This window comes from Clavelina lepadiformis, chromosome 5 (genome assembly GCF_947623445.1).
Source record: "Clavelina lepadiformis chromosome 5, kaClaLepa1.1, whole genome shotgun sequence".
NCBI lineage: Eukaryota > Metazoa > Chordata > Ascidiacea > Aplousobranchia > Clavelinidae > Clavelina > Clavelina lepadiformis.
The window spans coordinates 1,100,826-1,128,409 of NC_135244.1; the positions used below are offsets into that span (position 1 = coordinate 1,100,826).

At 38.9% G+C, this 27,584-nt stretch overlaps 2 protein-coding genes, 1 long non-coding RNA gene and 1 pseudogene across 4 annotated transcripts in view; 2 read left to right on the plus strand and 2 right to left on the minus strand.

The window, feature by feature from the left end:
- The window catches only part of LOC143458635 (uncharacterized), a 107,558-nt gene that overhangs the window by 32,120 nt on the left and 47,854 nt on the right, over positions 1-27,584 (plus strand). The gene's annotated exons all lie outside the window — the stretch shown is intronic.
- On the plus strand, positions 8,781-15,122 carry LOC143458636 (uncharacterized). The gene is made up of 3 exons (XR_013117683.1): positions 8,781-9,514; positions 13,394-13,653; positions 14,984-15,122. It is a non-coding gene; the product is annotated as an uncharacterized LOC143458636 (long non-coding RNA).
- Positions 23,038-25,410, minus strand: LOC143458692 (vesicle-fusing ATPase-like; annotated as a pseudogene). The gene is made up of 7 exons (XR_013117695.1): positions 25,299-25,410; positions 25,032-25,185; positions 24,666-24,761; positions 24,381-24,546; positions 24,014-24,088; positions 23,618-23,898; positions 23,038-23,136 (listed from the first exon to the last, which is right to left on the minus strand). The product of XR_013117695.1 is annotated as a vesicle-fusing ATPase-like (transcript).
- LOC143459894 (uncharacterized) lies at positions 25,541-26,305 on the minus strand. The gene is made up of 3 exons (XM_076957210.1): positions 26,266-26,305; positions 25,940-26,106; positions 25,541-25,803 (listed from the first exon to the last, which is right to left on the minus strand). Exons 1-3 carry the CDS (start codon positions 26,303-26,305, stop codon positions 25,618-25,620), a joined length of 393 nt encoding a protein of 130 aa, XP_076813325.1. The 3' UTR covers positions 25,541-25,617.

Genomic DNA, 27,584 nt, shown 5'->3' on the forward strand with positions numbered 1-27,584 from the left:
TGCGACACGTGGTTTATGGTAGCAGGTATTGTTCTAGTATCTTTAATCACAAGCGTAGTTTCAAACCAATATGTGATATAGTAAGTGTGTCAAGTGGTTTTTTTTGTACTGGTGTAAAGCGGTTTGAATGCTTTGTGAGAAAAAGGCTTAAATTGGAACTGACACGTGATTATGGGCTGATTGGCTAAAAGCTGATTGGTCAATACTTTAGTATAAAAAGAAATGTTTTGTTTAAAATCGCTCTCTTGGAAATTCTCTCTTCTCTGAGTTATTTCCCTTGTTCTGTAAAATTGAAGTTATTACTGAATTATTATGAAAGTGGGATCATGGTGTAAATATTGCTAATTCGATACAACTTATTCGGACAATATAACAACTAAATTTTATGAAGTTGGTGTTGATTTAAGAAGCAAATGAGACAGTAAAACGCAACGGAGTCAAAGACAATCATAGGAGTCAGACAATAAAACTGAAAGACTGGGTTGGGCTTAGGCCATCCCAAAACCATCATTACCACACCACCCAATCCCATAAATGGTGACCCCGACTTTCTTCTACAACAAGAAGAAGAATACGCACCTCTGAAGAGCAAGTAACAAGACAAGAAGTTCAAGGCCACAACGTACTCGGATTACTACTACTCTGCGACGTTGGATGCATTTGGGATATCTATCGAACTGCTTAACATTGCGGTAATGTCTTTGTTATTATTTCTTCATTACCTTGGTAGTTTTCTATTCATTTATTGTTAGTTTATGGCATCTTTTCCACCAATTTTCGGCACTAAGTATAATTTGCGCTCGACTAAAACCAAACCTACGTTATCGCCTATCTTTAATAGGACAACGCGACCGACGCCTACCCCAAATTTTGTAAAGTCGCTTATAGAAACAAGTCCTACATCTAGAACCAGTATAATGTCTAACCCTACAACGGAAACTTTCGCTACTGTAACCTCCCACGTAACTGTACCCGATAGTAGTATAAGTCGGTTGCCGGATTCAAATGTCGTTACTTCGGTTTTGAGTGAACTGACAGTTTCTCCATCGACATCGAGCAGACAAAACCCCGTCATGTCGACGTTCGTAGTCCCGCCACGTGGTAGCTTCGCTTCCGATGGGTTACCAGTCGATAGAGGTGTACGCGCCTCAGGATCGTCGCTGAATATACCTAAGCTTTGGCCTAAGAATATTTTTGCCTGGGTGTCTGTGGTTGAAAACATCTTTGTCGAACATAACATTATATCCGAACGTTCAAAATTCTTACATGTTATTTCGGCTTTGGATTCTGGGCATATAGATCGTGTCAACCATGTAATTTTGCAACCAAACGCCGAAGCACCGTATCAACATCTGAAACATGAGTTAATCAAGCAGTTTATGGCCAGTGAAGCTTTGCGCTTGAACAAGTTATTGTCTGATACGGACATAAACAGCACGACTAGGCGTCCTAGTGATTTGCTGCGCGATATGCGAAATACACTTAATCAACATGGTCAAATTGATCCGATGGTGGAAACGCTTCTCAAAAAGCTTTTACTCGATAGACTTCCAGCGGATGTTCGCAAAATTTTAGCGGCTTCACCAGAATTGACTTTGAGTGAATTGGCGGATAGAGCAGATAACATTTTGCAAGTATCTAACCCACACATGTTTGCGGAAACGACAGAAGGCAAATTAGACGCTAAAACAAGGGTTCATCAACCTCCACGGGCGGATGCTACGCAAATGCTTATTAATGACAATTTTGAACAACGTATTACTCAACTTACTACTGCTCTAAATCAAAGACAAAACGATACAAGAGGTTCAGCAGCAGATAACGTGTACCGTTCAAATCCGTCTTATCGTGCACCACAAAGATATCGACATACGCAGGACCATGCAGGTCATACAAATTTTCGTCAGAGAGTTCCGTTTGCGCACCAAGCAACATTTCGTCCAGCTTTTCGTCCTGCCCAGGACGGACGTAGGGATGGAAGTAGTCACTTCAACAGACCAGTTGCGCAACAGCATAACCAACCACCTGTATGCTATTATCATGCTATGTTCGGCCGAAATGCTTACAAATGCAAGGAACCATGTGTCTACCATGCCAGATTTGCAAAAAACGGCCAAGGTTCTCCTCCCGGCCCTTATTAAATTCGGTGGAGGAGAACAGAAGTCAAAGAGCTACCTTTTATGTATATGATTGTAATTCTGCCCTTTCATTTTTAGTAGATTCCGGTAGCGATGTCAGTGTCTTACCCAGTAGTTTTAAAGGCACGGGAGCCCGACATCCAATCACGATGCAAGGCCCCACTGTACACTCCAGCATCCGTTGTTCTGCGACAACCAAGCTCAAGTTGGATTTAGGTTTTTCTTTCTGCTGTCCATGGTCGTTTTATATTTGTGATAAGTTACGCCAGCCAATTTTGGGAGCTGACTTCTTACGCCATTACGGTCTTTTGGTAGATGTTAAGCACAGACGTTTACTCCATCCATATTCTCATGAACAGGTTTCCGCCCAGTATTGCGGAGGAATCAGGAAGAAAATTGGCATATCTAGCACTGCTCTGGATCATATTATCAGTGACGATGACGTGGGCATATGTGGACCACTTCAAGCTTCAGCGGCGAATACGTCACGTTGCGACCGAAGCACTTCAGAAGATAAGGACCCTTCGGCGACACAACCCGTTCTGGACGCGAACAACAGCGATTCTAAGCCACCTTTGGCGCTCCTGGAGGAGTTTCCAGAGATTACTGCACCCTTACGGCTAAAATTAAACCCTAAACATAACATTAAACATTATATCAATACAACAGGACCGCCTGTTTTCAGCCGCTGCCGACGCATGTCACCGGAACTGGCTCGCGTACTACGAAAGGAGCTGGACAAGCTGCTGGAAGCTGGAATCATCACACCCGTTTCACAGGAATCCCAATGGGCATCACCCATTGTTCTCGTCAAAAAGAAAACCGGTTCATATCGTCTTTGTACAGACTTTCGTCAGGCGAACCTTCAAATTCCGAGAGACACATACCCCTTACCTCATCTGCAAGATTTTCTCAATGAACTCGATGGTAGTACCATATTTTCGGTTTGCGATTTAAAGGCGGCATTTCATCAAATCCCCGTAAACCCTGCAGATGTCATTAAAACTACCTTTACTACGATTTTTGGGAATTATTCCTATAATTCGCTTCCATTCGGGATCAAAAACGCGTCACAGACTTGTCAGCGCTTAATGAATCATGTTTTTCAAGGTGTTTCCAACGTGGCAACCTTCATTGATGATATTTTGATCTTCTCCAAATCGCCGGAAGAGCATAGGGAGCATTTACGCACTGTATTTGAACGACTTTCCAGATTCGGACTGGTGATTAACAGAGAGAAATCCATTTTCTTCCAGGAGGAAATTAAGTTTCTGGGTCATATGGTGAGCAAAAACGGGATTCTTCCCTTACGAGACCGCGTAGCTGTTATTCGGAAATACCCATTGCCCGACACGGTAAAGGAGCTTCGCCGATTTTTGGGTATGTTTGGATTTTATAGACGCTTCATTAAGCATTGTGCTGCCTTACTCATTCCCCTTAATTCGATGTTGTGTAAAGTCAAACGGCCCAGTCAGAAATTGGCATGGTCTGAAGAAGCTCAGCAAGCTTTTCAGGACTGTAAAGAACGTTTAGCTTCAGCGACGGAGCTCTGTTTTCCAAAAATCAATGCAAATTATGTTTTGTCATGCGATGCTTCGGGAAAAGCAGTTGGTGCTGTGTTAGCTCAATGCATTGACAATAAATGGCAGCCTTTGGCATTCTTTTCAAAAGCGCTCAACTCAGCACAAAGAAACTATAGCACCTTTGATAGAGAACTAACTGCTTTGTTTTTGGCCACCCGGCACTTTGCAGATATTCTGATTGGCAGGTCACTTACCCTGGTGACCGATCATCGCCCCATAACACAGGCTTTCCAAAAAGCCGGCACATCAATGTCCCCGAGACAAACCCGTCAGTTCAGTTACTTATCTCAGTTTACAGACAAGCTCATTTACCAAAGTGGACTTAGTAATGTTATAGCGGACAGTTTGTCCCGTATAGAAATCAATACTTTTCAGTTACAGGACTATACTATCGACTATGAACAATTCGCTCAGGATCAAATGGCTGACGCATCTGTAACAGCACTGCTGACCGACCAAACTGGCCTGAAATTGGAACGCCGTAAACTTCCGGATTCGGACCTCTCGATTCTGGGTGACATTTCACAGAAGAGATTTCGACCGATTGTGCCGACCGCGTATCGTGACGTCATTTTTCACAACATTCACTCGCTCTCACACAGTGGATATAAGAGTACACTCAAACAGATTGGAGAACGCTTTGTATGGAGTGGTATGAAAACGGATATCAAAAATTTCTGTCGCACATGTTTGCCATGTCAACAAAGTAAAGTTAGCAGACATAACAAAACACCCTTACAGCCGCACAGTGAACCCACAGAACGATTTCGGTTTATTTTGGCAGATATTGTTGGACCATTGGTGGAAAGTGACAATTGTCGTTACATTTTAACATTTGCTGACAGGTTCACGAAATGGGTTGAAGCGATTCCTATACCAGACGCCACTGCAGCAACCATTGCCAGAAATTTCCTGCTGCACATTGTTGGACGCTACGGAGTACCTGAGCAACTTCACACCGATCGTGGTCAGGTGTTTATGAGCAAACTTTTCACAGGCGTATGCAGGACCCTTGGAGTCAAGCTTGTTCATTCCCTGTCATTCCGGCCTTCCTGTCTTGGATTTTTGGAACGCACCCACCGAACGTTGAAAGGTGCCTTGAGAGCGTGTGAATTTCCGCAGAATTGGACGGCCAACTTGGGACTAGTTCTTCTAGGTTTACGGACATCGCTGAAGGAGCATGTAAATTGTTCCCCAGCTGAGCTTGTGTATGGCTCTACCTTACGAGTTCCCGGGCAGTTTTTCGAAGCCCTGGACGATGACACGCCTTCACCTTCTCAATATGTGCAACATTTAACGGACTTTATGGCTACCTTGCGGTGCACACCGCCAGTACATCACGATACTCCGCCAGTGTACATAGACAAAAGTCTTGCGGACTGTACGCATGTGTTCGTTCGCGTTGACGCTTCTAGGCCTAGCTTATCTCCTCCGTATGCAGGACCTTATAAAGTTTTGGCCAAATATGACAAGTATTTCACCTTAGCTATTGTAGGACAGCATCCTAATGTGTCAGTAGACCGTCTTAAAGTAGCTCATTTGCCTGTTTTTGATTCTGTAGATATAAGCATTCCGCCAATGAAAGAGACGGATATAGTTGATGAAGTGGTTCGTGATACTAATCATTTGCCTGTTTTTGATTCTGTAGATATAAGCATTCCGCCAATGAAAGAGACGGATATAGTTGATGAAGTGGTTCGTGATACTAATGATATCTCTATCGCTGCAGATTCCAACGTTGAGTTGAGTGGACTTCCGACCTCTCCGGTAGACACTGCGGAAGACATTGCAGTCGACGACATATATCGGGACGCCTTAACCGACATTCCACCTTTACGCACCACAAGCCGAGGACGTCAAATTCATTTGCCGAAGCGTTTTCAAGACTAAGCATGTACGTGCCACTTGCCTTGTACTTGATTTGCATAGTTGTGGTCTCCCAACCGACAATTGGCCTACAAACCTTTAACCTGTGTCAACCACATTACAAAAAGGGAGAATATTTTATACCTCCGCCGGAACCATGTTTGCATAAGAAACATACTGCAATTCACCAATGCACAGCCAAAATTTATGATCCTAGTCACCGCCTAATCGACATCGAGGTTTTTGTATGCCGTACGTTTATAACTACCTCAATAGCAACCCATTATTTCTTTGGATCCAAAAGTCACGATGATAGTACAGTCGCAGGACCTGCACCTAACCCGGATGCTTGCGATCTTTGGAGAAGAACTTTTCAAGCACCAAATGTTGGAGAGTTGAAGCAGCAAAGCGAATTCACATGGGCGACCAGAAACAAAGTCAAACGCAGTTACAGCTGGCCCTCTACTACCACTACACGAACAATCAATGGCATCCTGAACAAATCGATTTTAAAGTATGATCCGGTAACGCAGAAACTGATGTCGAGTATTGCCACTTTATCGAAGTGCCAAGTGTCTTCGGGTTCCTGTATTGTGAGAGCCAGAACATTTATATGGAAATTTAAACAATCGTTTCAATGTCCTCAGACTGTTCCTCAGGGAGTCCATAAACTGTTACTACATTACCACAAAGAACATTTATACCGAGTGCAAATTAAAGCTCTTGGGATTAGTGTGCATCATCGTGCAAAGTGTGCTGAAAAGACATTTCAATGCTACAGCCAAAACGCCATTTGCACGCCTACAGGATTGATTCTGGTTCCGCAAAATTGTTCGGAGCTTGCAGCTTTAGACTTTTACAAACCCGCGACAATCAAACAGCAATCCAACGACGTACATAGCCGCTCGTCCAGTTCGGAAGCCGGTGCCCTTGCAAGATTCATGACGGAAAGCAATGACAATATGGCTGACCATGTGTCTAATCTAGTGGACGATATACATTACCTAGAGTGTCAAGTTGAAACACTCGTCTCATCTCTTTATGCGCTGGTCGCACGTCAATACCCCGGGGAAACTTTAACCGCAATTAGCGGACAGAAAAAAGCAGCCGTCACCATAGGTGATCTTATAACAAAAATTCAATGTTACCCAGTATCGGGAACCGTATTACGAAGTCTGGTATATAAGGGTCAGTTTTCTGCTAGGCCCTTAGTTGAATTCTTCTATAATAATGGTACCAAATCGCTCGGTCAAATCTACCGAGACGGAAATCTTTATAGAGGAGTTCGATATGTAGAATCCTATGTTCCTGGTCGCATATTCTCATTTAACATTGGTAACCAATTCTATCAATTTGAGAATTACTCTCTGAGTCAAATAGACTCGGATGTGCAAGCTTTACGGCCGTCTTTCGCACCAGTGAACTTTACAGAACCAGACATTGATTTTGAAACCTTTATCGATGATTATCCTTCAGAAGAAGACCAAGGATTTGAAGACATCCAAAATATGTTAGTGTCGATGAGCCATTTCAAGCTCGCACATGATAAATTTTACCATTTTCTAGATGCCAATACTGATCAAACTAGGGATTACGATTTCTCTAGCGTCAGACACACAATCGAGAATACCTTCTCCAATGTATTTTTGAGTGTTTTATCTTCTATTACAAATCCTGTTTTAGGCGGGATATTGGTTATTTTACTATTCATGGCAATGTTCTGGGGCTTTGTCTTAACTATTTGGGCAATTAAGTTTTACAGAGGACATGTAGTCGATTTGGCACGATCTCTCATCTCTCGTGTCCGTCGCATCCGTCAGCCAGCCATGGAAGAAAACGTCCCTCCCGACGATGCTCCAGAAAACAGAGAGGACTTAGTTGTAACGCAAGAGGTCCGGCATACCGATGAAAACCCCAATGAACCGCTATACCCCGATTTACGTCAGCATTAGGCCTTGTCGCGGCGTTGTCCTATTACGGTTATGACGTAGGTACAGCGCGAACGTTTATTTCGAACGAATTACCTTTACATTTGCGTTTCCTCTGGTTCACATAGCTGATTCATACCTTGTGTTTGTGTGTTATTTTTTATATGTAGGTGTCTACTTATATGTAGTGTGGTATTAGGTTTTGTGTGAAATTACAATTACGATTCTTTTATGTTACTTTGGTTTGTGGTAAAAGCTATATATATAAAAAAAAATAAAAACATAAAAAAAAAAATATATCAAAATATTAAAAAACCCTTCTATATAACATAGTATTAGTGAAGAATATTTACTGCTATTTTTTCTATTGCATGTATCAATTCGTGTGACCTGTGATGACTGCACAAATATGACTGGAGGGAAAACAAATTCTGCATTCACATTGCAAGCTGACAACAACAATCTTGCAAGCTGCCAACGCCAATATTCCTACCTCGAAGCTTTTTGGGTTGGGGGAGTTAATTGTGGCGTTCGGACAATTTCATAATTGCAATAATTATATATATTGGCATTGCATAAAGTTTGATTTTTCTCCAGGCAGATAATAATGTGCAAAGCTTGTAGCGTGCTGACGGTAGTTGCAGTATTTCAAGTAGCGTTGTTTTACGGCGTAAAGTTTGAAGTGTTTCAAGTACCTTGTTTTCGTGGTGTAATATGCGACACGTGGTTTATGGTAGCAGGTATTGTTCTAGTATCTTTAATCACAAGCGTAGTTTCAAACCAATATGTGATATAGTAAGTGTGTCAAGTGGTTTTTTTTGTACTGGTGTAAAGCGGTTTGAATGCTTTGTGAGAAAAAGGCTTAAATTGGAACTGACACGTGATTATGGGCTGATTGGCTAAAAGCTGATTGGTCAATACTTTAGTATAAAAAGAAATGTTTTGTTTAAAATCGCTCTCTTGGAAATTCTCTCTTCTCTGAGTTATTTCCCTTGTTCTGTAAAATTGAAGTTATTACTGAATTATTATGAAAGTGGGATCATGGTGTAAATATTGCTAATTCGATACAACTTATTCGGACAATATAACAACTAAATTTTATGAAGTTGGTGTTGATTTAAGAAGCAAATGAGACAGTAAAACGCAACGGAGTCAAAGACAATCATAGGAGTCAGACAATAAAACTGAAAGACTGGGTTGGGCTTAGGCCATCCCAAAACCATCATTACCACACCACCCAATCCCATAGTATCACACACTGATCACGCGTTTACTGCATGCAGCACCAATAAACGTAGTTTTACGACGTCTGGCACGCAACCAGAAGAAAATGTAAGCTACCATCGATTGTAAACCACACAAATGATGATAAAAGATACTTTGTTCCGCGGCTTACAATCGAGTAAATACGATAAAACAGCGCATGTATTATTCCCCTCTATCTTATACTTCTCACTTTTTTCAACTTTGTCGCATTATTAAGTGTGTGCTGTGTTATGAGAAATGTGCAATTTATGCGATGTTGTGCTGGTAATTCACTGTCGTTTTGGCATTTTGTCCATTATTTTATGGATACTTAACTTTATCTCACACTCATAATATAATTGTTTTAACAACCCACATTTTTCTGTACATGTTGGGCTCTGAACAGATTTGTTATTAAACTACAAATTGATATTAATGTCATTGTACGACTAAACTTTGAAAAGCTTTTTCTTTCCATATCATGTTGCATGTGGTGCCCATGGTTGTGGCTTTGTTTTATTGCTATATCAGTTTCATTTAAAAATCACAGCAGTATGGCCGCCAATGATAGTTTGCAACGAGTGTGTTTAAGTTGACTGATTTTATGATTTATTTTCAGGAGATCTTCAGATGAAAATGGAAATTTTGAAGAAACACCTCATTCAGCAGCTGGCAATCATTTCAGAAGAGAACATGGAAATGGTACCACGTCGTATTGTTTTGTTTTCAGAAAAGTTTATGGAATCATATCGAGGTAAATTAAATCAGTTTTTAACGAGTCAAAAAATGGCGATATCATAAATAGTGATTTTTCATAAATAAATAGTAATTATCATAAATAGTAATTATCAGTGTTTTTTTAATGCAATACCAAAAAACAACATATTTGTTTAAAATAAAAATTTAAACCTTGTTGAATCATACAGTGACGGTAGCCAGTGTTTGCATTTGTGTATAAAGTGCAGACACCTTGTTACCAAGTATTCTTCGAGGATAGAGATGTACCGATGCTGGGGTTTTACCGATGTTACTGATCCCGATGTATCGGCCCTTCTCAACATCGGCATCGGTCGATGTTTGTGACTTTTCACAAAAGCAACATTTAATGCGATGTAGTATTTTTCTTGCGCCCTGTGTCATGTAATATAAGATTTTTATGTTTTCCAAACCAAACAGCTAACTTGACACTTTTGCGGTTGTAAACCCGTATTTATACGCACGCACACAGCGATTTGTGAAGATGTTTTTGGAACCGAAACTTAAATATCTTCAACGATCTCTCAAAATTTACATTTCTGCAACTGATACAGCATAAATTTAGCGGTCACCGGTTAATTTTTAATTGGTTGTCTTCCTTCAGCATTTCTTAGCGGTCGCCTTTGAAGCAAAACCGAATAAAAACTTTGTAACACGATCCGCTAATGACACGTGTTTAGAGTGACGGCTATTTTGACTATTCAGTCTATGATGTGTAATGTGCCTTTTTTGACGAAATTATTTGGCCAAAGACGAGATGACGATTTACGTCTATTCGCCTGGAAAGTCTGGAAAAAGTTTTTGTCTCATCGGCCCAATTCTGTTGGTGCCATAAACAGACCACACGTGATCATCTTTAAACAATAAAATTACCGAATTCTTCTCGCAAAGTAATTGTTCAAATCTGTTGACGTGTTGTTGACAATCATGAGCGTCGACGTACAGATAATTGAGATGATTTTTGGCTGACATTCAACTTCCGTTATTAACGTCATTGCATTCGTAGTCTGCTTTTATATTAAGTTTTATTAAGTTGTGAATACTGATGAAAGTTATTGCAACTACACCATTTGATATCAACGTCTTTATACGAAAAGAATGAGATGAATGCTATGGTTTACCATTGACGCTTTGAAGTATCTCACTTGGTTGATTTGTCGACCATGTTTCAAAAAGATCGCTTTAGTATAAACGATGCCTCGGCGGAAATGGGATTAAATTTTTCACCAAACAAAGCGTCTCAGCTACTCGTGTTGGCAACAAGGCGCTGCATTGTCATTTCGCTGAAGACTTTTAAGGAAAAAGCCGAATACAAAGCGATGTATGGCGGTAATGGAAGAATGTGACATGAACAGAACCCCCTGACTAAAGCGATAACACTGCGCAGCATAAAGATTTGTGTTGTGTTAAATAACAACTGTGTTAAATGGTACTACGACACCTTATCGAAAGACACTTTATCGAAAGACACTTTATCGAACGACACCTGATCGAAACGACAGCTGATCGAAAGACACTTTATCGAACGACAGTTAATCGAGCCGACAGTTGATCGAAAGACACTTTATCGAAACGACAGCTGATCGAACGACATTTTATCGAACCCACAGTTAATCAAAACGACAGTTGATCGAACGACACTTTATCGAACCGACAGTTCAAGCAAGATTTTAGCGTGTTTCTCAAACATTGGAACAATGAGCCATTGTGATGTGCGGTCTTTGTAATGGTGTGCATTAATGAATTGTGATGTATATATCATAAAGTTGACGATTTATATTTTATATCTATATTTTATATTTGTATCATAAAGTGTTCGATTTCGCATGGCGGCCGGCCCGCCCACATATTAATAAGATATCACAAGAATACGCACGAGAATTACTAAGTACGAGATTGTCTGTACAGTAGACTAGACTAGTCATTATAGATACAAAGAGTAAGGAATTGAAGGCAAAATTTAATAGCAAGGGGCATGTCGCTGTCTGACTTTTACACAAAGTAGCTTCTTGAAAGTGGTCTTTATCCCAGCTTGACCGACAGCGCAAAATAAATGGCTTCGATGCTTGGTAGCACGTACACATGTGAATGTCTTCCACCGGGTTCAAGATGACCTTCCACGAACGAATAATAGCATTGAAGGATGGCACAATGCGTTCAGCAAGCGTGTCTCAATATCCCATCCGACGCTTCGCAGACTCGTCAAAAAAATTAAGCAGGAACAAGGTTCCAACGAATTGTTAATTGAACAATTGAGTGCTGGAATCGATGGCCCACCACGGAAGAAGCGCTACGACGCTGTCAACCAACGTCTGAGGAGCATAGTTGAAAATTATGACTCAACAAATATGGACATAAAAAGTTATCTTCGAGCAATTGCACACAACTTGTGATTAAATGAATGCGATTGAAATGTGCACTTCGTCAGTTGTCGTGCTTTTAACAGTGCATGTTGTCAGTTCTTTTAATAAATTGTCGTTCTTTTAACAGTTCATATCGTCAGTTGTTTCAATAAATTGTGGATCTTTTAACCCTATCGTAACCAGGCTCGCGAGTTTACTAAAAAAACTAGGTGTGGCCAGCCCCGCACACACATTTGCAATCGTTAATTACTAGAAACCTATGCGTCGTAGACGATGAGATTATTACAGGTTAGTAGAAACATCATCTGGCTTCCTGTATACATCATAATTGTAAAACTAAAGAAAGTGAATTTAGTGTAAATTAGGTATTTCTAAAAGTGACACATTTCTATAAATTCTTCTTGTTACGCCGCGCCCCCGCTGTGAAAAGAGAACGAAAAAGAATAGTTAGTCAAGTTATTGGTGCGTAAATGAGTAATACGTTTCAATGCGGAGAGAGAGCAAAATTATATAAATATCACAATATCTCAAAAATTACAAAATCTAACTTTATCAAACAAACATGGACAGATAGCTGAACATCACAATGACCCATTGTTTCAATGTTTGAGAAACACGCAAAAATCTTGCTTGAACTGTCGGTTCGATAAAGTGTCGTTCGATCAACTGTCGTTTTGATTAACTGTCGGTTCGATAAAGTGTCGTTTGATCAACTTTCGGTTCGATAAAGTGTCTTTCGATCAACTGTCGTTTCGATCAGGTGTCGTTTCGATCAGGTGTCGTTCGATTAAGTGTCTTTCGATAAAGTGTCGTTCGATTAAGTGTCGTTCGATAAAGTGTCTTTCGATAAGGTGTCGGGTCACGGTGTTAAATTACCACGTCTTCAAAATCGAAGCAAGACAGACGAAATAAGAAATAAGACCGGTTGTGATAATTCGTTATTTAACACGTGTGTACAGGGCAGAGATGAAAATACTCGAGTCAACGTGATATATCGGCATCGATACATCTCTAGCCGTCTTCATGTCTCCACATGTGTACATAGGCAGCTGATGTCAATACTTTAACACACACTTGGATATAATTTTAGCAAATGTGACAGCAAAGATATGAAACGTCATCATTATGTAAATTATGTTTGTGACATCATAATGCGATGTATTGACTTTACTCTTTACCACCTATTACGCATAAAGTTTATACGCAAATTATATTCAATTATACAATGCTTCTATAGATTTGCAAGTTTATCACAAAACTTTGCAAACGATTGAAATTGTGATGTAACAATCATAATTTATAACTTTAACATTTCTTGATTGTTGAGTGTTTAGCCACGTGTGGTTGCAGATTTACGAGACTACATAGCAATGTAGTTTATATTTTTATTTGTTTTATTTCCCGCTGACCACCAAACATATCTGTATCGTCCCACTTTTATGGATATAGTGTATTGTAGCAATTTTATCACATATATTCGCTCCATAACTATTATGTTTATTTACATGATGAAGCACTCACAGGCAAACTATTCGACCTGTACGCCTGCGTTGGAGAAGGAAAAGATTCGTCCATCGCAACCAAAGCAGCAGAGCATTTTTCGACAACAATACAATTACCGCAGCCGATGAATTCAAACCTGGTCCCTGGGTTCTGCTTCGTCTTAAAACACGTCACAAAGCAATTGGATATACTAAATCTGCGTTACTGTTACCTGGATGCGAATTCATTTCACGAGATCGCTTCGGTCATAAAAGAGATGAAACCAGGACAAGTAAGATATTATTGACATCAATTACTTATTGTTGTTTGTTTACATTTCGACTAATTGTTCCCGATCAATCAAAATATTAAATTGCTGACTTGTCCCATGTAAGGTTGACGAAAAGTCATAAGTGCGGTAATGTCTATGAGTCACTTATAACTGAGTTAATCTCTGAAGTAATTTTGATGTCAACGTATATATTCATGTCTCTATATTATTACGTTATTGAGATGTTGGTGAAATGGAAAAGATCATGCGTTGTCATCTATTCTGACGTCATATTCACAACACAATCATCGTTTAACTTTTTTACATATCAAATTTTTATGGCGGTAACTGGTTAGTTATTACAATTAATATTCGAAAAACTACCGCTTTAATTGTGAACTTGAAAACTTTTTCTTTGCAACCTCAATTTAAATCATGAATATAACGTTGCTCTGTCTAACTACCCATTACGTCGTTAAAGTTTTTTAACGTCACAAGGAAGCACAATTATTTAACAACGCGGAGATTTGTCGAAGCCTGGTTGTCAAAATGTCAACAATCGCATTTCCCTCCCTTTAAGTCAATAACCGGCCCCAGTCACTCAATTGATGTTTTGATAATTTGGTAACCTGCAACCGGTGATATGCGCCACCTTGTGTTCATTTACCATGTTTATTACTGTAGTGACAACTTATATCAATATACTGTAGTTAACTTGAATAATAGTTAAGGTATTATTAGAAACAAACATAACAACTTTCAAAAACAACTAGAAAAAAACATAACATAACAAACATAACAACTTTTGTCGGTACCACAATTAAAAAATATTTTCCGTATTTTTGTATATAAATCACGCACATATTATGTTATCACATATTACAGGGATCGCGAACCTTGTTGGCGAAAGAGCCGTGAAAACCACATATTGTTCAATTTATTTCCGTTAGAGCCATATAATATTTTTCAACACTTAATGCAACTAACTTGTGCATTTTTATGCAAAACCTACAATTTTAGACAACGGTAAATGTCTGAATTTACTCTTTAATATCATGCTACTTAAGGTTAATGCGATTTCAGGTGCTGCATGGTACAGAAATTACAAAACTACAAATAACAGAAAAGTTTTATTCGTAACAATTGTGCTAAGAAATGCCAGCCAGCTTAGATTTCACTGCGAGCCAGATGCCGTCATCAAAAGAGCCATATCTGGCTCGCGAGCCATAGGTTCCCGACCTCTGTTATAATAAGATAGAATCTGTGCATCGATATCATTAGCACTGAGTTGAACCGATCTAGACCAAGTTATAGTTGACGTCATCACAAATATTTCAACTCTAGATTGGAGAGATGGATATCCAAGGTAACGATCTGCAACCATCTAACATCGATGACGTCATCGGGTTGTTGAGAGTCGTGAGATATGAGCTGGTGATGTGGAATTGCTTCATTGGTGATGATGGAAGGAGGCGAGTTGCTAATCAGGATGAAAGGAGAAAGATTCAATCAGCTCTTAACAAGATTCAAACCAGGTTGGTAGTTCGTGATTATCGCATCAGACTTCGGTCACAGAAGTGAATCGGTCTGAACGAGACAAACTCCAAGAAGCGCTAAACGATGCGGGAAACACCAGATGGTTCATCCCTGCACCACACTACGCTCGCAATAACTATTGTGATGTCATTGTACAACCTTGCATTTGTTGCTTGTTTTATGTAATTTGTTAACATTGGCGAAGACATCGTACTTATGACGTAACAAGCAGATGTAGTTCATTTTGTTCATAACCATTCTGAGAAATTCAATATTTCATTAAAACTATGAAATTAACTTTGGTCGTTGTTGATGACGTCACTCATGCATTGAGAAATTGATTTACTCGAGCGCGATTACGAGTGGTCAATGCAGCAATGTCGTGGTCACTTCTACATTTCTTCGAATTGTTTTTAAATTTGCATTTTATGATCGCGATTTCTTATGTAATTGTTGACGCCTTGTTCTGTGCTTTACAACTCCTTGTAATGAAATGGGGGTTTATCGTTCCTTAACCTGTAAGGACGACCACTTCAATTACAATGTTTGTCTGCTGATTTGTTGTCTGTCCTCGATGATAAATGAGTCTCAGGTCGTTGTTTCGCTTCTCTTAATCTTAGAATCAATTGTACACCTCGACCACTGTATAATCTGGTTATATTGAAGTTTCTTTGAACGAACAAATCAAGATAGAACACTGTGACAGCAACAGCACAAAGACATGTTGCGGCGTTGAACGTAGAAACCAAAAAGGACTGAGTAAATCAAAATGCACGCACAGGGCAACAATCGATTACGTCACGCAGTGTTATGCTTCACTGATTCGATAGACGAGAATTCTATGTCGTACACAATTTTATATTATATTAAGTGATATATTTATCACATCCTCTTTATGATTCCAGTTAAAATATAGATACAATTTGCTTTATTACGTCATAGAAATGCCTGTTGTACGGCATACTTTATTGAGGCGAAAAACACAAAGAATTTAGAAATCACTGTTCATTCACAAATAACGCATCAAGTGCGCATGTCAACAAAATACAACGGTGTGTAGCAATGTGAGATACAACACGGTCCTTACACATACAAACGTTTATGCGGGTTCGCGTCGAAGGACTTCACAAATTTTAACTATTTGGTCGTGGTAGGTCGTGTCCTGAATAAAGATCCTGGCTCGTCTCGCGTAGAGGGAACGTTCAATCGCAGCAATTATGGTTTTTGTACTAAAAATCTCCTCTTCAAAAATGATCGCGTTCCTGTGTTGCCAAACTTGTTGTTTAATTACTGTAACCCAGGAACGGGCAACTTCTTCGGTCGGCGGGCCTGATTTGAGAATATGAAGTACTTGGCGGGCCGGATTCCTGAATAGATTGGAACGCAGCTTTGTCTTATTAATGTTCATGGTCGAAAATGTCTGCTCATAAATGTATGTAGACCCGAACAGAACAAGTAGATTTAAGGCCATCTTTCTCAGGTTGGCAAACTTGGACATATTCAGTGACGCAATACAGGGATTACGGCAGAATGTGGCCGCAGGCCACATTATCATGTAAGACCGGAAATTGTCTGCGGGCCGCTCAAATTTCCGTCGCGGGCCGGATCCAGCCCGCGGGCCGTATGTTGCCCACCCCTGCTGTAACCAGTAAAATGCTCATGTCGAGTGCATCAAGGTTTTCGGGGCGATGCATGTTTATTATTTCTGTTACGTCGTTAACCCTATTCTCACTAAGCTTGGCTTCTCCCGCACACTGTCATAGCAAAACGTGGCGTACAGTTGCATTGTTTGCTGTAGAAACTTGAAATTTGGTGACTTTTCCTAAAAAATGTTCAGCTATCTGTCCATGTTTGTTTGATAAAGTTGGATTTTGTAATTTTTAAGATATTGCGATATTTTCATAATTTTCCTCTGCTTTGCTCTGCTCTCCGCATTGAAGCGTATTACTCATTTACGCACCAATAACTCGACTAACTATTCTCTTTCGTTTTCTTCTCGCGGTCAGCTGGTTTTCCGCACAGCGGGGACGCGGCATAACAAGAAGAATTTCTAGAAATGTGTCACTTTTAGAAATACTTAATTTACACTAAATTCACTTTCTTTAGTTTTACAATTATGATGTATACAGGAAGCCAGATGATTTTTCTACTAACCTGTCAAAATCCGATCAGTTTACGACGTATAGTTTTCTAGTAATTAACGATTGAAAATGTGTGTGCGGGGTCGGCCACACCTAGTTTTTTAGTAAACTCGCGAGCCTGGTTAGGATAGGGTTAAAGGAGATCGTAGTTCCCGTGGAAACGGTACCTACTCTGCATGCGTAGCGCCATGTAGCGGCGATTTCTTTCAAATTTAAATAAAACATGCAAAGGCGCATCGGGGCCGATCAAGCAGAACCGACATGCGGTTTTTGAAAAAACAGTAAAGTTGAACGCATTTGACCTAAAGCTTAGATCGTTCCGGATGATTTCGTTTCGTCCGTCCGTCGTCCGTCCGTCCGACGTTTCGTCCATCGAATTTTCTTCAGGATCAGGAGGTAGGCTACAAGCTCAGAACGTACTAACAGAAAGTGGGATTTGCCAATATGCGTAATGCGATATGCCAGCCGCATGTCAGATGGCCCGCTTAGTGCGTTTGAGCTATTTGTCAATAATGCAATGCTTATCCATGTTTAACAATGTACAGAAGCTCAAAGAGTGCAAAACAGTGATGAGTGGAAACTACCGGTAAGTAAACTGAAAGCTTTTATTTCCTTGCTGTACGTGCGAGGAGCAATATGTGGAAAGAACCGACAATTCGTTGGATTTTGGGATAAAAAATGTGGAGAACCTTTTTTTTCCAGCAACCACGAGCAGAAATCGCTTTTGCGAAATCATGAGATTTCTTCGATTTGATTTGCGGAGCACAAGACTGTCCCGCTGCAGATTTACACAGTACATGGTCAACAAGCCGGACAAACTCGGTATCAAATTTTTGCGAGGTGTTGATGTAGATTCTAAATATAGACTGAGCACCATATCATATCTTGGAAAATATGAAAGCAGACCACCTACGCAAAGATTGTCTGAGCTTGTGGTTATGAAGGTGGTGGAACAATACTTGGGAAAAGGAAGAAACGTCACAACTGACAATTATTTTACCTCGACTCACCTCGCCACGGAGCTCAGCACATGTTTACTCATGATATTTATTTCTCAGCTCACAAAAGCGATGGCTCATTTGTCGTTCGATGAATCAAAGCAGCTACCGGTGGTGATGTCACATCTTGACAAGTTTCTCTACTTTTTCCCCGGATGCGATTACTAAGGGATTTTTTTTGCTTGTGCTGTAAATTTCCTTTCACAACTTTGTGTTTTTCAGTTTTTGTAGAATTTTCTTTTTGCCTTTATAGTCACTAAACCAGACTATTACCTATAATATAAACAATTGAACGTTTTAACGACTTTTCTATTAGCCAAATAGCAAGAAGTTGTAACTTGCTGATAATATGTGAGTGCGATGTATTGAGTGATTGGCTTTTTCCATTGCACATACATCCTCCATCACACCTGAATGTTGCAGCTTGTGTGACCAGAGATGGGATGAGAGATGCTAAATTTTGATCTCCTCTTCACATCACGACCTCACAGCATGAGTGATGCTGATCAACTGGGACCGCGATATCAATCTGCTGTTAAAGAAGCGCAATGAAGATTTACTGCTCCGCATCGAGATGCAACTCTTTTTCCGATGCGAGGAAAATTTTGCGTTCATCCCATTGGAATGTTGTAAGATCGAAGTAACGATCGCAACAAGCAGGTTTTGTCCCAGGTCGCTCTGGCGGCGAGCACTGAGTCATTGGACCTAGAATTGCGCTCTGGCAACATCATGCGGTCAGTCGTGTTGTGTTACTATAGTGTGATTTCTAGTCAGTCATCGTAGTCGATCGAACTTGAAGAAAAAGGCCAATGTACATAGTAACTCATTGGATATAAGTTAAAAGTTGATTTTATTTGCATTTATGTTTCGAGCTTCCAATCGTGTTCAATCTGTGTGCTGCGAATGTCAACCGTTTTATATATCTTCAATCACTCGTGTTCCAACCCAGTTGTGTGTGATAAAATATAATCAAATTATGTTTGTATCATGTAGAATATGCTATGTTACTATTAGAGATTGTTGTTGTGATGTGTTATTAGCTTTGATGGCAATTGTCAGACACAGATACCTCCACAGCGATCATAATTACGTATGTATTAGCATATGCAGTGATTGTTTTGTCTGATAAAATAATTGTAAAAGTCAGATAATGTTGCACTGTTGCCACACTCAAAATACAATATGTAAGCTGCACCTAAACTTAATTATACTTTAAAGAATTGTTTTTAGACATAGGCCTATAACCTTTATAACTACATTACAGCATTCTGGTATTTGAAGTACTAAGTACTACTACTCTGGCTTCTATGCGGTATGCCTATGCTGGCTGACTGAATGCCAAACCGGGACGTTTGGCCGACCGAGACAAGACGCCGGGACACGACGTTAAAAAAGGGGGACTGTCCCGGCTAAAACGGGACGTATGGTAAGCCTATTTCTTGCCCAAAACATATTCGCAACTAGAAATGATTATTGATATTTATTCCACATGAGGTCTCAATAAAAACAAGAATAAGGATAAATCTAGAAAGTATCACTTTTTCTAATATGAGAGGCGCTCATTGCCTAAAGACCTAAACAATGTTTTAAATTGTTTTCTATTTAAAGTTTCTAAACTCAAGTCTGGTTGAAACTTAGTTAGGGGAATACCCATGTTTAATACTACTTAAAATTGCCGAGACTAGAACCAGTAAAACAACCACTTATATAAAATTTTTAAAGCTGTGCTGTGTAGAAGCAGCAGGTCCGGATCTCCCGGAGATGAGATTAGATGTTGCCAAAAACGCTTTTAATCGAGCATGTTTATGCCCAGATTTTGCTCGATTTTAAACACAAAAGCAGTGAGTTTGTGAGTGTAGAAAACTAAAACAATAAAACTTAAAGGCTCGCTACAGGATATTTTTTGTCCTGTTGTCTTCGGTTATGGGTTCGTTGTAGTTTTCTTTCGTGCTTTGCCGCCGGATCCGGAAGTTGAAGATTTAATAATCGGTTAATTGCAGCGAACTTGTGAATAAAAGTCTACATTATGCTCGTTATGCTGGAAATTTCCTCGTCAATATCCACCAGTCTGTTGTCTGACTGAAATGCAAAAGTATGTAACGTAGCAATAGGAAAGCTTTACACTGTCTACAGCGGATCTGGAACTCCGGGTATTGCTGTGCACCTCTGGCAATACTCAGTACCAACATCAAACGCCAATTGAGTAACTGAGGAGATGATGATGACTTAGGAGAACGTGTGTGAACTAGTCTGCGATTTTAAAATTCTAGTTTTCTATATTTGGCAGAATAAAAAGTATGGTGATTTTTTATGGAAACCTGTATGTGCAAAGATGATAACTTTGGCACGGAAGGCTCAATTGTTGTTGTTTGCATTTTCGCCATAATGTTTATTTTCCGCCACTGACTATGCTAATCAAAAGTTACGATGCTAACTGCTATAAGATGGTAGGTACTAAGTTGTTAGCCACCTTTGAATATTGTATTGTTTATTTTTCGCCATTAGCTGTACGGAGCAAAAGTTATGATGCCAACCGTTGTAGTTATAGCACAACAAAACACGTAAGCTCACGAACAATTAACAAGCAGGAAAAAGTGGCAAAGCCCATGGGCTTAAAACATACAGGATAGCAATAATCAAATTGTGCAATTATATGATAGGTTAGCATGGCCACCAAACCCACAAAATAGTTCCTATGTTAACAAATCTTTGCCAAATATTACAAAAATTGATAGAAGTGCACAATTGGAAAATGTAGATATTTGTTTATTTATTATAAACTAGCATTCAAACAATGAGAATAAATTAACAATGAGTCGCTAATATTTGTCTTATTGGCTTGACATCAAAATTACAAACAATGTTGATTTTGATTTAACTTGAATATTTTGTTTCTTCGTTGATAAAACAAATGCACAATATCGACTTTTGACAGCAAAATAGCAACATTTGTTAGACTGAGGTTTAGTGAAACGAATGATGGGGCTCATAAGATTACAACTCTGGCAGCGTTTTACTCACTGGCTCAAGAAAATTATGTCATGATGAAATAAATACAAGAATGACACAAAGCTCACGGGAAATTCTATCCGAGTTATCGACACAAGTTATGGCCAAGATCCGTGCTAGACTGGTGCCAATAAATGAGAACCAGTTAGTGTTAAGAAGCAGCTTGTCTGAAATAAATGTATGTTTGTGATTTATCGTTTAATGAATGGAGCAAAAATGCTTAAAAAGAATGTGAGTTGTTGTTTGACCGTTGTTGGTTGGATCTGTTTGACCAAGTTTTATTTCTATGATTGTCAGCTTTATTGAAGATTTTCGAACAAAGGGTTTTGTTAATGACCAAGTTGCTCTAAATATCAGAATATAGAAAACTAATCTTTATTAAATGAAATTATGTTCAACTCTGGAGGCAAATTGAAATCAAAGCGTTATTTTCCTCTTCCATGTAAACCGATATTGACTGGATGATGTTGTTTAGGCCTAGTACACCTGCCCAGCCAGTCCACTAAATTATCATAAAACACACCTGAAGCTGGTTTTCGCTGTTTTTATCTCATGTCCTGTTGCTTTGGTGTTTGCGTTACACTTCTTTCTATTGCTGTGTGTTAAATCTAAAATCTTTTAATTCCGGTTTGAATAATCGAAACATGTCATGACTTATTGTCATCAGTGCTTTGTTCTGGCAACTCGAATATATCTAATCACTTAAAAACTTTTTAATATTCCTGAAATTATATACATTTTATTTATTTATAAATGTGAACTATCACTAGGGATGACTCACCACCTGTCTGCAACTCACATCTCCCAAAACCTCTGGCACCCCAAGAGCTTATAAAACCAACTGGTCTTATAGAATCAAGTGGGAAGCCTTAGCAGACAAGGATGTACAAAAATTTTGCTGGCAACAGGTCAACCAAGTTCAAGAAACTTTCAGGATGCACGGAGGATATTGAGGCGGAATATTTGCCATACAAATTTGCGGTCCTGGCACCTGCTACCAGTGCTTGCAGGTGGAAACGGCTCGGTGTGGCAAGGAATGGAAAGAAAAGAGCCCCATGGTGGAACTAAGGGGTTAAAGAAGCAGATCAAGCAAAGAAGGCGACGACAAATTCTGGTTCCAAGACAAGTCTTCGTCTGAGTCGTGAGCACAGAGGTGCGAAAAGCCGTAGAGCAGATCTGGAAGGAACTTGGACAAAAGTTGGAGTCTGACTGCAGAACGGCTAAAAATAATTCTAGCAAACCATCGGCTGACTTTGGGGCAAAAGATCATATGCTGGAAATTGTGTTAAAAACCAACAGGGTGGTTTCCTAACTAAAGAGGATGACATCCTTGGTACATGGAGAGAATGCTTTAAAAATCTATTGAACTTGTCGTAGAAACATCAAATGACACACAATTGATATGTTTCATGATACGATAAAACCAACTGGTCTTATAGAAACAAGTGGGAGGAACATGAATTGATCTCAAAAAAGCGTATGAACGAATTCTTCGAGATAAGCTCTGGAGACTACTGGAAGAACACGGTATTGATGACAATTAACTCAATGTTGGATTGCCAAAAACTTTCTGTCCGCTTGAACAGTGTTAAGTCAAAACCTTTCACAGAGGATGTTGGACTCTGCCAGGGGTGTGTGGTGTCACCTCTCCTTGTCATGGTTTACCTGAGCTGGATAAAGAAGCACAGCCTTGGTCATAGTCATAAATGATAAAAGTAGGATTAGTCATTTGCTGTTTGCAGATGACCTGGTTCTTCTGGCTTTTTTCGAACCTGATCTTCAACATGCACTCGATCGTTTTGCAACGGCTTGCATTTAATCTGGGATGAAAAGTAAACGTGAAGACGAAAATTGAGTTACTCGGCTTATTAAGTATCCCTTCAAAGTGCTCACTGCAACTGTGGGGAGAAACAATTAAAAAGATGAAGAAGATCAAGTATCTGGGAGTGCAACTCACGAGTGGTGGAAGGCTGAATTAGACACCAGAAGTGGCAAAGCAAGTGCAGTCATGCATGAGCTTCAATGTTGGCTTGTCATGAAGCCGAAAGCTTTCTAAGACCACAAAGCTCTCAATTTTTAAGTCAGTTTTCCTTCCAATTCTCATCTATAGTCAAGAATCTTAGACAATGACTGAACGAGTGCGTTCACGAGTGCAAGCTTCAGAAATGGGTTTTTAAAGTGCGGTTAATGGTGCAACGCTACTAGATCAAACGCGTAGATCACTGACCTGGCCAGGTCAAAACTAGGTAATATGGTCACCTTTAGAGATACCAGCAATTAAAAAATCTTTGAACTACTCACAGGCTTTGTATCATTTTCTAGGCTATCCATAAAGTCTTGATCACAAACCAGGATTTTGTGGTCGGCTTCAACATCGCTTCTGGCCTGAAGTTGGCCTTTGTGGCGCACAAGAGCACGAGACTGTGCGCCTCGAACTAAACCCGCCAGCTTAGCACCGGTAAAGTTTTCAGTGAGTTCGGCGATATTCCTAACATCGACATCATCAGATATCGTCTGGGAATCTTTCATCTTTTGTGTGTGCATGCTGAGGATCTGCAGCCTACCTTCTTCATCCGGAAGACCTTAGCATCAAAGTTTGTGAAATTGTAAACGAATCCAATAAGATTCTATTCCTAGAAAACATTTAACTAATATCGAAATTAGAAATACAATTCAGTTATTTTTTGTAAAACTTACCTATTTCTAAATGAACTTCTAACCGTCCAGGTCGGAGAAGAGCTTCATCGATCATATCATGACGATTTGTCATACCTGTGTTGAATTAAATCAGGTTAATTAATCAAAATAAATGGGCTATGTAGCAACACTTTTTGTCTGTTATTGTGTTAAGAAAAAGGTGAAATTGCAAGCGCAAGTGGCATCTATAAATCAGACAAGATAAATAAAGTGAACTTCAGAATACTGATATTTTGACAGAGCTCTGTCCTCAAACACATTTGCTTTTAATTAACCTCGAAACTTTTTGCATGTTGTTGTAATGGCGTGGATCTTATCGTTTTACATTACGCATACAGCTGCAATCACCAAAACTTCTAACGCTGACCAATAATAAGAATGTTGTTCAAGGGATTCATTCCGTCAATCTTTGACAGAAGTTGATTAACAACTGAGTCGTTGACTCCCGAGCTACCAGCCACACTGCCTCTTTGTTTGCAGATCGCATCAATCTCATCAAAGATGATGATGTGGAGTCCACTCTTCATACCAAACTAGAAAAAAGCAGCAATAGAGATTTCTATTTAATTTGAAAATTGAAAGAGTTGTTTTATTTATGAGTAGTAGTTTGAAATTTTGTCTAAACTTTCTACCATTAATGCAATGCACAAACCTTTTCTTGTTCTATTTCAGCAGGCTCAAACAGTTTTCTGATATTTTCTTCTGATTCACCAACGTGTTTGTTTAAAATTTCTGAGCTATTTACAATCTGCACAGCACGCAGCATTACACGACAAACTTGTGCATTTGCAATATTTAAAACTTTAGCACAACGGTGGAGCAGATAAATATAATCAAGACTGGTTTTAAACCACCACAGATTATAGCCTACATATGCTATTGTCATCATTAATCTTTTGTGCATTTCATGGGATAAGTTGGCATCCATTTACCCGAAAAACGCAATAGAGCAAATTTATTTTACTTAAGTGCGCAATGCACAGGTAAGCACATAAAAATGGAGAATGTAGATTTTCACCTGTGGTTCTCTGGCATTGAGCATTTTCCCAATCTGTCGAGCCAGAAGTGTTTTTTCACAACCTGGAGGTCCATGAAGCAACATTCCCTTCACATGCTCGAACCCCATTTGATCAATTTCTTCGGGTGAACATAGGCGAGATACAAATGCTCGTCTAAAATTTGTAACAATGTGGAAGTGAGTTTTGTTGATTTACTTAAATTTGTCGAAATGTGAGTTGTAGTTTTGCTCCTTTCACATTTTAACCAACAAGTTACTTATTTTTACCTAAACATCTCTCCAAATTCTTTATCCAAACCTCCGATACCAAGATCTTTAAAGTCAAAGTCAGGGTTGATAATGTTTGAATTTCCTTTATCGTTTTTCCTTTCTGGCTCATCTTTGATAAGAATAACGAATGAACATGAGACTTTGTACCATTTTAATAGATAGAAAAAACTTGTAACTCTGTAATTTTACTCTGTTATTCAAATGTAATTCTGTAATTCTTGTCCTAGTAATATAATACATAGTTAAACAAGCAAATTACTTGTTAACAACCTGTTACTTTTATGGGTGTGCTTCAATTTTGATCATTGTATTAACTTTACCATTGAAATCTAAACAAACCTATCAGAGTGATGGATTTATTTGATGCCTTGAAATCCATCTTTGTTAGATCTTTATGTGACTTTGCAACCTTGTGGTTTTGAAACACTGAGGTTATTGAATCGTCACTTTTAATGGATTTGACGGTGAATATCAACAGAACATCAGATATGACAAACTGAAGCTACAAAATATTTTGATATGGAAGCATTCCAACAAAACCATGTTAGTTAATTTCAAAATATAATCATAGTCTCTAGAAAAGGTTCAACATTAAAACTGAAACTGATCAATCAATCAAATTGTTTAATGAAAAAAACCTGTTGTGTTTCCATCAACACCAAATTATGCTTTTCAAACTCCTCGGAAATGACATCTTTGATAGAGTTAGTAAAAAAGCAATATTTTGAGTCTGTAGCTGGAGTTGAGATCCCAATTTCAAATGAAACTTCTTGTGCCAATGCCTTTTTTGACCTAAACTGATCGACTGAAATAGAACAGTTTCAAAAAATAAGTCACACAAAACTTCTGATAAGATGCCGTGGAATTACTTAGATTTTCAAAACTTTTTGCATAGAATTACTTAGATTTTATAATAATAGTGATAATGGTATTTCTGGAATAACAAAATAAAAGTTACACTCACCAACAACCTGGTGACCTATTTCAAGACCTGCCCAATCCATCTGCAAATAGTTTGAAGATTTTTGTTCATTTGGAAACATTAAATTTAAAGAAATATTTAAAACCATATCTTATGTAGTTTTAGTCACAGCACAAAAAGTTGGCATGTACGAGGGAAATCATAGCGTGATAGTCTATCTTTTAAAGAAGTAACTTTTATTGCATAATACCTGCAACTGTGGCAATCCTATTGATCCTGGTTCTATGCTGCTATGCGAAGAAGTGGTAAAAATATAACTTCTGCCTTGCTTATTTTTCACCTCTATATGGCCAGACTTCAAACAACTATAAAATAAACATATTTTACTCTTTGGAGTAGGCCAACATCAATTGTGTTGAGTTTCAGCAAGTTGAACAACTATGTTACATTTGAGGAATTACCATGTGAAGATTATTTTCAAATTTTAACAGGTTAAAAGATTTTTACAAATTCACCAAATTTTTCGAATATATACGGACTATTGCCTCATTGGCGAATGTCCAAATTAAAACTTTTTAAACTTTTACTAACAATGTTCCCATTGCCTTGCTTTACCATATTGTCAATCATTTAAAGATTCTCCAATGTAAATTTTAATCGAACAAAATAGTTCTTACAATTCCTAGCATGGAAACACTGTTTTGGCTCGGTGGTTAATCATGTATCATGTAACATACAAGATTAGGCTATAAATGATTCAACACAGCTTAATGATTCAACAGCCAAGTTACGAGACGTCTTTAATATCCCATTTATTCAATATGGCACAGTTGGTCATATTTAAGTTTTCCTCAGTGGGGCACTGGATTATTTCAAATGTAGTTCGTCCAAACGCAGTCATTTTAGCAATTGGAAGATTGAATAGCACCTGTTAAAACACTTGTATGCTTGACACTTTTAAGGTTAACCAATTTGCTTATACGATACTAATAACAGAAATTAATAATAAAATCATCTGCTATAAATTATGCAAAAGTAAAATTTAAAAAAAAGCTTTTCACAAATTCATTTCTGTTGATTTAAATCTAGCAACCAATATGCAAACGGAAAAACAAAACTGGTATGTACGGCATCTATAAATCCTATTTAATTTGTTCACGATTTGCAACTTCCATTATCCTTGCAACCAGCAGCCAGGTCCCAGACTAGACGTTAAAGAAAAGCCGATTTCAATAAGATCTTTGTGCGTGCCAGAAAGAGAAGCACAGGTTTTCACCACAAGTAGCCACGTGCACCCTTAGACCGTCCAGATTAAAAACTAAAATAATGTCAGTTACAGGAAAATAGCAACTGCAAGTAAA